The sequence below is a fragment of the Typha angustifolia genome, chromosome 15 (genome assembly GCF_048772165.1).
Source record: "Typha angustifolia cultivar Huaian chromosome 15, ASM4877216v1, whole genome shotgun sequence".
NCBI lineage: Eukaryota > Viridiplantae > Streptophyta > Magnoliopsida > Poales > Typhaceae > Typha > Typha angustifolia.
Window position 1 is genome coordinate 15315939 of NC_133253.1, and position 10992 is coordinate 15326930.

At 38.0% G+C, this 10992-nt stretch overlaps 1 protein-coding gene across 2 annotated transcripts; it reads right to left on the reverse strand.

Moving 5' to 3' along the window:
* Positions 1-726: 726 nt before the first annotated feature.
* On the reverse strand, positions 727-10620 carry LOC140779610 (uncharacterized). 2 transcript variants are annotated; one of them, XM_073124771.1, is made up of 9 exons: positions 10127-10620; positions 9837-10046; positions 9252-9743; positions 8242-8352; positions 6145-6327; positions 4288-4572; positions 1655-1775; positions 1436-1571; positions 727-1289 (listed from the first exon to the last, which is right to left on the reverse strand). In XM_073124771.1, the coding sequence occupies exons 1-8, from the start codon at positions 10568-10570 to the stop codon at positions 1450-1452; spliced, it is 1968 nt and encodes a 655-aa protein (XP_072980872.1). In that variant the 5' UTR covers positions 10571-10620; the 3' UTR covers positions 727-1289; positions 1436-1449. The 2 variants fall into 2 exon arrangements, with proteins under 2 accessions (XP_072980872.1, XP_072980871.1); XM_073124770.1 differs by having other exon boundaries at positions 9252-9746.
* Positions 10621-10992: the final 372 nt, after the last annotated feature.

The following is a 10992-nucleotide window of genomic DNA, read 5'->3' on the forward strand; positions in this document are numbered from 1 at the left end:
ACCTATCAATAGCAACATATTAGTTATTCAGTATGCTATTTATTTTAACTCATTAGACAATTAATTATCTCTATCTAATCCCTAAGAACACACCAGGGGGAAAACAAATAGGATGATTATATTTTTCTTGCACTTACACTAGTTTGGCGTCGGCGTTCTCCCCATTGGCGCTACCACTTGCATGTTGCTTCCCTTTTGAGATCCTTCTTTTTCCCCTTTCCTATTTCTTTCTCAGCCTCTCTCTCCTCCTCCCACCACTCCTCCCAACCCATCGTCACCACTCTTGCTCCATTGTCCCTCCCTTCTCGACAGATGTCTTTATTTTTCTTGTAGATCAGAGTTGTGTACCTATAACTGCTAAATCATGATGGAGTCATAGGTTGACATTAGGTACTTGGGGTTATAATCAAGTGTCAAAGAGTCCCCTCCTGTTGTGATTTAAGCCTTGTTTAAAGTTAGAATGAAATATGTGCCTCCGGGCTCTCTTTTTTTCTAAAAAGAAAAGGCAACTAACTAAATCTTTCTCCATCTTTTCTACACTTCCACTCTCTAAAACTAGATTACATATCACATGGAGCATCAAGTCAAATGTCCAATCTTTCTTTTATTTTGTTATATTCAGCACGGCTGCACCATCTCAGGACATAATGGAGAGTGGATATCTCAGTCTTGGAACTATTTGAATACATATTTTCTACAAAAATTTCTAGTAGAGCTTACAGTTCATGACAATTGTAAGACTTAAATTGTATGGTGGAATGAGTTAATGAGCCAAGTCCACGACGAAAGTACAATTGATCTAAAAGAATATCGTGGAATTAAATAGTAAACGTGACAAGTAAAGGAAAGCCAATAACTTTGTATCACCTGTGCCAAACTGATAAATCTGTAATCACCTTTAAGTAGCTTCGTATAGGAGATAAAACTGATGACACTCCATTCCATCTACATAATAGGTGTTTCGTGCTTTGTAAGGTTTGTCTTTTTGAGAACCAGAACCCAAATGATGGTCCAGATTTTCAGGATCATGCCAAATGAAAATAAGAACAATTGTGCATCACTGTTAATCCAGCTTCTTGATCCTGGCAGTCTGATGTCCACCCTGCTCATCTCATGAACTTCAAACATCATTAGAACGACAGCAAGCTGCTACACATTGAGGAGTCAGCTGAAGTAACAATTCGTTTGTGAGGTTTCTCCTTTTGATTACAGACAGCGGATCATAACTTATGAACCACAAAATGTTTCTTTCGGTCCGTAATGCCTCGATTTATAATAGTATGTGATTCCTGCAAGGTATATGTGATGGCATAAAGCAGCAGCAAAAATTAATAAAAGAAGGAACTAATAGCTGAGAGTAAAAGATTGTGACGCAGTAAAGGAATCTTAGCCGGAAGACCCAAATAGGAAGTATTCTACTAGAAAAGGAACTCACTATAAGATAATCACTTAGTGAATCTGCTGGACCGGCCTTGCCAGTGCAAAAGAGGATTCGGGTTTTACAGACATGAGAAGTTCAATCAGAATCACCCCACTTGGAAGGGGAATATTGAGTTTTGGCTCCAAAAGACCTGCAAAAATCCAGTTTGAAAATATTTGAAGAATTTCACATTTTAACAGAAAATAATATTGCAATTATAAACACAGAACAAACCAGGAGAAAGCTTTTGCCCATCATATAAAATCTTTGCTAGGGGATTGGAGCCCCAATGATTGACAGCTGTGCGGCTTGTTGGCTGAAAACCTACTATCTTACCATCTCCTGACAATACCACCTAGAAGAAAACAGGTACTCAATGAGCTAATTGAATGAAGAGTAGAATATCCTCTATACTTGAATAAAATAGTAACAAGCTTAAGAAATAGTTGGATTATTGAACTACAGACCCAAAGCATGTTTTCTTATTTCTATGAACTTGTCAATAAATTTTTTGAAAAAGAATGTGATATACTTAATAAACTTTATTCCATAGATTATTTGATTAATTCCAATGTAGCTGTTGTCTCCCCTTGTATCCTAGTGACAGGTTGGACAAATGTTATATCATGGATTCAAGTACTATTAATCATAAATTGTCATATTTCTGTAAGTAAATAACTAGTAGTATGTACAATGATCTTTAAAGATATCGTTACCAATCATAAGAGCTTGAGGAAGTGGATTTTTGTACAGTAAGACAAATGAATAATATGCCATGGATGCATGCTTAACCAATTTCTAAGCTAACTTCTAAAATAGCAAGCTCATTTTCAAGGCATTTTATACCCAACTTTTGACAAAATATAACTTCTATACCACGATGAGCTTTAATCAGCTTATATGAAAACATATTCAATCTCTTTTACCCAAGTGATAGAATGGAAAAAGGAAATACGATGGAACCAAGCATCACTAATCATGACATTTTTATTTTCAGAAAGTAAAAATTCTAAAGTTAAATAACAGCTAACAAATACTTTTACTTGATTAAAGATAGGAAAAATATATTTTTTACTTCCTTGTAAATTTGGCCCAAATTCAATCATCCAAAGATAATAGCGAGAGTGATTTTTTGTCAAATTGTAAGTTTTCAACAATTGTCATATGAACTGAAAAAAGAAAAGAGAGTGGGTGCATGTGCCCTCTCCTTCGTCGTTATGCGATGAGAGTAATGGCCACGGAATTTTTGGCCACTTTGAATTTAATTCGATCGCTCCCTATAATTTTTAAAAAAAAAACAAAAAACCTTAAACCTAAATCCTTTTTTCTTTATCTACCTCAGCCCCTTTTCTCCCTCTTTTCTTCTTCTTTTCTTCCCGTCGAAGTCACGTCATGGAATCAAACTGCCAGAGTAATCAGAGACCACTACACAACTCATCGGTCAATCCTCTCTCACTTTCACGAATTTAATTAAAGTTGAATAGGTTAGATTATAATTACCTAAATTCATTGTGCTTGCGGCTTTGTCCGCAAATCTAGCCAGCCTACGGCTTTAAGTCGTTGCCGCTCATGTACCAAAGCTTCATGTCGTTCACCTCGAGCCGTAAATGCCTTCCTTTGGAGCCCTCATGGCTCGGATCGTCATCAACCATATTTGGGTCCCTCCCACCGCCGGTCACCATGACCAATTTATCCTCTCCTCGTCTCGGTTGTTGAGGCCATAAGGAAGACGTCGGTGCGGTTGACGAACTACCGACAACAGAGATTGCCAGCAATCTTCTGCAACCATCTCCAGTGGACTCATCGAGAATGGTGAGCTCGGATTTAACCAAGCTCGCCCTATTCTTTTATTTATGGGTTCGGACCTAGATTTCGAATCCAAAGGACCCAACCAAATTATTAGTTCATTGGTCGCAGGCTAGCCCACAGCTCAATCCATGAATATTGTGGGTTTGGGTCTTAAACCCAAACCACTCATTACGTTTGGGTTGGCTATGAGCTAACCATAGCTCAGCCAGCAAATTATTGGGTTTTAGGCCTTGGACCCATCCCATGAATTGGCTTGAATGGACTGCAAGCCAATTACAGCCCACCCCAAGCCTTAGGTTTGGATTAACCCAATTTTATTAAGGCTTCGTGTATCTCAAGTGTATTGAGATACATGGCCGGTCATGACTCTGTTTTTAAGTCGTAACATTTGTATGCTTTATCACTTCTTTTTTTGAAATATTTGCAATCTCCAAAATTTAGAAATGAGTAGAATTTGGGTGAAAGAAGTGAAAGTCATAGATTTTCACCAAAGAAAAAATTTTGACAGATTATTATATATCAAATAGGGCATCTCGGTATGTTTGCATTAAAATTAACAACTATAAGGCAATTACAAACGGATGAAAACTACAAGAGGATTCAGTGTCACAAAAGTTCGGTGAGAAGCCTTTTAATCTTGGCTAAGCTATACGAGTTAGAATTTTTCCCTTAAAGATATCCTTGGATATTAAAAAGTTGAATATTTTGCACTTTCATGCCTTAAGTCATTTAATGGCTACCTTATGTTAATACTTATCCTATTAATCCATATCAAACAATATTTAGTGTTATAATGAAAAGTAAATTTGCTTAATTATAAACTTCTAATAACAAATATGCTAAGCACATCAGAAATTATTTTGATTTAACTTCAAATATCTTCCTTCCAGTTGCATCATGACTCATGGGAGCCAAACTATTAATGTTACTGGACTAGAAAATGACAATTAAGAATAAGATCAATCTATGGTAAAGTTTCGGCACATTTGTAAACGACAATGTTTGAAGAGATAGAGTTACTTGTTTGAAGAAATTAAAATGGTTTGTGATCAAAATACCTGAAAACTAGCAATGTCCAGTAAATCTGTTTGAGTATCTGAATTGTCGGTTATCAGATGAGAAGCTGTACTAGTAGGTAATTCAGCATGGATTATATTTTCTCCACTAGAAGAGTTATCTTCTTCTCTGTCACCAGAAGCAGAGTGCACCACCAGATTCTTGTTTTTCAAGTAACCAGGAAGAACTCCAATCCAGGCACCAATGTTGGCATCAGCAGTTATTTCACCAGGCCAGCCGAGTGCATCTTGTATCTTCTTGACAACAGATATGCAAAAGGCTTCTAACTGCCGAGGAAAGATTATCACATCAAAGATTACCCTCTCTGAGTCATTAAGAAAATATGCTAAGCTTCAGAACAGCTAAACAAGTCATCTAGAATATGTACATTTAATAAAAGGACTACATAGCTTAATAGATGAGAAACAATTTTAGAGAAAAGGTGACTGGATTCAGTTGGCTTCTGTAACTAGAATGGAGTAAACTTTAGCTATCTAGTTCTTCTCCTTATCTGGAGTAAAGGTTCATCCTGAAATACATGTTTTATGTTAGAGAATTGATCATATTACCCTTTAGTTTGTTAATGTATGATAAATGATCTACCTCTTGGTCATCAACCATACAGATTTCGATTGAAATCAGCAAGATAGAAGATTTTATCTTGGTCCAAAGACCGTCTCAGTCGACTGAAACAAATCAGCTTCTATCAAAACTTCAAACCATGTTACATGCAATTAATTTAAGTTGTTGACAAAGAACAATGTGGTGTTATCTTCACTAAAAATCCTATAATCACGAACTACCATTATCTTGTTGAGAACTTAAACAAAAGAAGTCATTTCTGACTTTTTGACATTTTTCCAATTTTATATCAATTGTATTGAGCATTTTATATATTCTGAACAAAAAGTACTAAGACTAAAACAGACAAAACAAAGAATGAGACAGCCAAGACAGTGATACACTTCATATCCCCAAGACCAAAATCAACATTTTGAAGATTGACAATTGGTGGAAATAGAATATCGCAACAATCATTAGACTCTTTATATGATATGCCCGAGATGATGACATTGATATTTAGATACACCTGACCACCTCATTATCACCCAGCTTAGCAGTAGTTTCTTCATTCAATGCAATGATAATTGTAATGACCACCGGTGTATGCACGGATTACCTAGAAGTTATATGTGATTTTTAATCATTTAATGATGTTTTCACCAGCCTAAAGTAGTAGTAAATCCTGATCTTTCATTATCGTTTCTAACTTTTGATAACTATTTTTGAATTGTACATCATGTTCTAGCTTTTTCACATAAGAAAGAAAAAACAAAATAGTCAAAAACCAAACTAGAATTGTCAAAACGGCTAAAGCATTACACCATTTTTGAAGAACGAAAGCTACCATGATCAAGCTACTAATGGAGAAGAAACAGCTCTCCTAAAAGCAATTAACAGATCATCTTCAGATTATGCACCCAAAGAACCTGCAATAGGCTTTCACAGCAGATTCACCAACTATATAGAGTCTAAGGCTTTGTTGTTTAATCTACAGGTAGTCTTCTTGTACACAATCTTTATCCTACTTGAACTATTTTACTGTAAAGCTAATCTCTCACTTTGACTAATCACATAGAGTTTAAGACCTCCTTGTTAAATTGACTTTGGGTTACTCTGTACATAAACCTTTATCAGTTTCTCCTACTTAAGTTACTATTTTAAAGTTACTCTCATTATATTTTTAACATCAAAAGAATAGACAATTTCACTGAGCTTCTTAAAAGAGGACAAGTATTTTGTTCTAGACAAACTAGAAGATTTATAATATAAAATTCTTAGAAGGATCCATAACATACCTCAACAGCATCAATAGAATGGAGATGGCAGCAATAACTTTCAGATGATGAAACAAAAGTATTTCCTTCTGAAGCCTTTTTGTCCTTGAGAAGGTTTGGCCAACATACTTGAGCAACAATACCAACAAGAACAACGATGCAGCCACCAGCTACGATAGCAAAAATTGTCTTCAGAAGGGAACTCTGCAAGAAAGGAAGATTAATTCTCATTGATTAGGATTGCATGTTCTGTGGAGTAACTTCTATCGGAAATATTTACGAGATAATCACTATTTAACATATATACATAATTAAATTAGACAACTAATATGTATGTGAATCGAGGATATAGTAACATAGACTAATCTCTTAGAGGATAAATTAGACTAATAGGAGATATGACTAAGCTGTAGAAAAATAAAGTAAAAAGAACGAAAATTGTCTGGCCTATAAGGCATGGCATTCACTCCCCTAAAGAAAACATATGCTCTCTCATGCAGGACGGTTTGCCATGGTGTGTCTCAAGGTCCAACCTAAGTCGTAGTACCTCTACAGTCCAGCGAGGGTACAACTCGACGGACCGGCTATGAACTCATACTCCTTATGTTGATATATAATCGAAAATAGGGGGAGATACTAGAGAGATGTAATAGATACTCTTTTTATAATTATTATTTTAATTTTAATTTACTTAGTTTGTTGCAACCTCCTACAAAAATGTGGGAGGAGGATAAGCATACTTAGAGGTAGTTGAGATTTTTCATCCTCTTTTTACTCTTCATTTTTTAATTTAATAAATCTTAATTTAATCCGACAACTTCTATTATTGGCAAATATATGATAAACAAGTTAAATGCTTGAGATAGAATTTGACAATTCTCTTTAAAGATTATTTAAGTAAAAATAATAATACAATATTAATATCCCATGCTAACATTGAAAATTGAAACATCACCTTGCTTAAAGTCTTAATTTTCATGCTCCCAATTCTTCGTAGATATACTAACAATTAGGGCTATCAAAAAAGCCGAGCTGAGCTGGAGCTAACTTGCTTGAGCTCGGCTCAATTAGGCTTGATACCGTACCATTATATATATATATATAAAGGCTTTCTCTCAAATCTTAAGTTCTTTATTTTCAACCGTTGTCATCCTCACCGGAGCCGCTCCTCTTCTCTCCCTCCATCCCTTTGTCAAAGTTTGGAGGTCGAGCCTAGAGCAGTATCAAGAGTAGGGCTAGGGTTTCGACGAGAGCTTTTGCAGGGTCGCGGCGGAAGTGAGTGTGACTGTTTTTTTCAATTGAGGATGGAGAGCTCTGCGAAGAACCAAAGACTCCTTCAGTCGAACCCTCTGTCACTCTGTTCTCTAGTAAGCTCTCTCCATCACCAGTGAGGGCCAAACCCTTCGCTTCCTCAACTCCAACCCAAGGCTTTACTTAGAAGAGGAACCAGAGGGCATCGACAAGGGACCGGGCCAAACCCTCCAACAAGCTCTTCCTACCACCGTCAAGGCCCTCTCCCTCCTCCGCCACTTCATCGATGCCCAGCCAAAACCCTCCCTAAGGAATGTGGTCAAGCTTCTCACTTGTTGCTTGGAGCTAGAAGTCCCCATGTTGATCTATGATTTTGTCCCTAATGGTACTCTATTTCAGCTTATTTAGTTATGCAGCACTCGAGGAAGAGAGAAGCCTCTCATCAAATTTCATATCTACCATGAAGGCGGATCGGCTCCATGAACTTCTAGACGATCAAATTATAATTGAAGAAGGCATGAAGTTGATTAAAAAATTCGCTAAGCTAGCAACTGCATGCTTAAGTATCAGTGGAGAAGAAAGGCCAACAATGAAGGAAGTAGCAGTCGAGCTGTCAAGCTCGACTCGAGCTTCATCAAGTTGGTGATGAAGTCAAACCAACCTAAACTTTTCCAGCTCGAATCGAGCTCGAGCTAGAAAAATACGACAATCGAGCCGAGTCGAGTTGGGCCCAGTTCGCTCAAGCTCGGGCCATTTACACCTCTACTAACAACTAAAGAAAATAAACATAAATGTTCAAGCTTTCTTGGATTAGTGCAGTAAATAAAATTTGCTTAGCAAATAGATTAAATAAAGGTGTGAACCTACATTATTCTTTGTGATGTTCAATGATTCTGAAATCAAGCCACATGAAAGTTGTTTCTCTGGCAGTGTATATCGATCTTCGTAATACATGTCAAGAATGTTTCCCAATTCCACCTGCAATTAGATATGATAGGATAGTCAAAGCAGGCTTGTGCAACATTTTTGAACTATATTCACTAAAAACCTGATTCTAAAAGGAACACTATCATTTGATCTACAAAGTGCTTAAATACAATATCTGATGACCTAAATTAGTTTATTATGTTAGAAAAGAATGCAGTATAACTACTAGCACATAATTGCCAATCTCTGTAAACAATTTAAAAAACTTACAGTAGCACAGAGATTCAACACAAAAGTGGCAGACATGACACCAGGATACACGAGAATCTGTAATTGTCATATTGATCAAACCTAGTTTGCACAGGAAGCTCCATCTAATCTAAGGAATTATCCTTTGTACCTCATTTATTTCTTTTTGCAGCCAAAATCAACATCAGAATTGCAAGAGTAAAATTTAAATAAGAAGAGGTGTCCTCAAGTGTCTATATAGCATGATACATGTCAACAACGGAATACAAGGGTTAATACCTCTAGGATAATAGGGGAATCTTATCAATACAGTGAACAGCCACCCAATGTTAATAAAATAAGCAATATGATATTAATTGGGACTGAAGCATGTAGAAGTTTTTAACAGATTTCTTTTTGACCTAAGTGTGACTTAAAGAAGAAGAAGAAAACCCCTAAATCAAAAAGGTATCGTCTTTCTCACTCTTTCAGACAACAGCTATGCCTCATGTATCTTGAGGATCATTAGGAAGGGTTAAACCTGAAACAATCAGAAAATAGCAGAAAAACTGTTACCTTTATTGATCTAATGGGACAGACTAGGTGAATAGCATGATGTACCAGTTATCTAAGGCTCTGCAGAAATCATATAAGCTGCATAAAATTAAAATTTACAGGACCTAGAACACTGAACCACAAGTTCGAGGAAAGAATTAGTATACCATTTGGAAGTGGGTTAAAAGAACTTCCCACCTATTCTCATTCACTTCCTGCCACCCTTCAAGCTTTGCATCGTTATATATATTGGCATCAATTTGCAGCCTGTAAGCAGGAATGAACTCATTTGTCCAATCAACAAATCCAGGGCCCCCCAGTTTCTCCAGCCTCTTAGAATTAGGCGGCGGCCACCACCTATGCTTTAATTTCCTATCTCCTTCTGAAGAATTCCCCTGCAGAAGATTAAAATTCTGCATCTGCTTCTTTGCATTCTTCACTATCTCACCTTCAGTCAATCTAGTTATAAAGATGGAAGAATCAGCCGAGCAGATACTTTGGGGCTTCTGAAACCAACCAAACACATTATTTGATGCCAGGCCGCCCAATTTTCCAAGGTGAAACTTTTGGGTATTCTCAATAACACAGGAACAAACAGCTTCAGCGAGTGAGGAAAGGAACCTTTCATTTGACGAGCTAACACTAAATTTTGTTACAGCCTGCTAATTGAATAACGTGTCGGCATATTAATGCAACCTAACTAAAGAAGAAAGAGTAGTATAGACATAAACCTAGAGAATCTAATTAAACACCTCTCTTGGTTTAGCGAGATCATTCATGTCCCTCTTCGTCCCTGGACAGAAGAGCACAAGCCTAAAGCTCCATAGATTCTCCAACACGACTTGCCTGAAGGTCATCGCGAGTATGTTCTTCGACATGGTAGAATTTTCTGATAGAAAATCTGCAGAAAAAGTATTTCTTAGCTGCTTGGCCTTCTCTTTCACATTCTTGGCTGGCAGAAACTGCGAAAGAAGCAACTTTTAACGCGGCATTGAAATGAAAACTAAATTCTGACTGAGAACGGTGGGAATCAAGAACTGACAAGCCTGGTAGAAACAGTGCTGTGCTCGTCAGGACTCCCGGGGAAGACGGTCTCGACGACCATGGTAGAGACTCCGGAGGAGAGGTGCTCTTCCGCAGCGGATCCGCCGTCCGCGGCGGCTGCGGTGAGCGCCTGGTCGAAGGAGACGGCGCCGGTGAGGGTGAGGCAAGAGAGGTCGCCCTCGTAGGAGCGAACGGCGGGGAGATGGGAGTTACCCGATGAGCTCACGAGTGCCTGCAGGAGGTGGTGGTCGGCTGCGGGGAGAGCGGAGGAGAGGAAGCAACGGCGGCGAGGGCGAGGACGAGGGCGAGGGCGGCGGCAGCGGAGGAGAGGGATCGGAGATTGAAAGGATGGGAAGGAATATGACGACGGAGCGGAGAAGAGTGGCGAGGGGATGAGACGAGGGAGAGGAGGAGAGTTGAGGAGGAGAGGAGGAGGTGACATTGGAGGGTTTTTGGCACCGAGGAGGGAATGAGAGGAATCCTCCGGTTCAAGAAAAGAACAGAGGCGAGGGACATTGGCAATATTAAACTAAGCAAGAGAAAAATTAGTGAGCACGTGAGGAGGGCTCGGGCTCGGGCTCGGGCTCGGGCTCGGGCTCGGGCTCAGGCTTGGGCTTGGGCTCGGGCTTAAAAATATGGTATCAACTATCTAACTCTTCTGAAAGAAATAATAACCATAATGTATTGTTGCTATTTGCTAAAGATTAATGATAGAGAAAGTTACAAATAACACCCTTTATTTTTTATTATTTATATTAAAAAAATCTCTCTATTTGCTAAGGAATATCAAATGTAGAATAAGATTAAACCATTAAAATAGCTTGATGATGATGATGAACCAAAGCCTAACAAAATAGGATCAAA

What these genes read in the sequence shown, in the direction of transcription:
- LOC140779610 (XM_073124770.1), bottom strand. Translation starts at nt 10,570, where the DNA reads ATGTCACCTCCTCCTCTCCTCCTCAACTCTCCTCCTCTCCCTCGTCTC. An exon ending in ATCTCGCTAAACCAAGAGAG is followed by an intron (nt 9,747 to 9,836) that starts GTGTTTAATTAG and finishes TTATTCAATTAG; the next exon opens with CAGGCTGTAACAAAATTTAG. An exon ending in TGAACATCACAAAGAATAAT is followed by an intron (nt 6,328 to 8,241) that starts GTAGGTTCACAC and finishes CCTTTCTTGCAG; the next exon opens with AGTTCCCTTCTGAAGACAAT.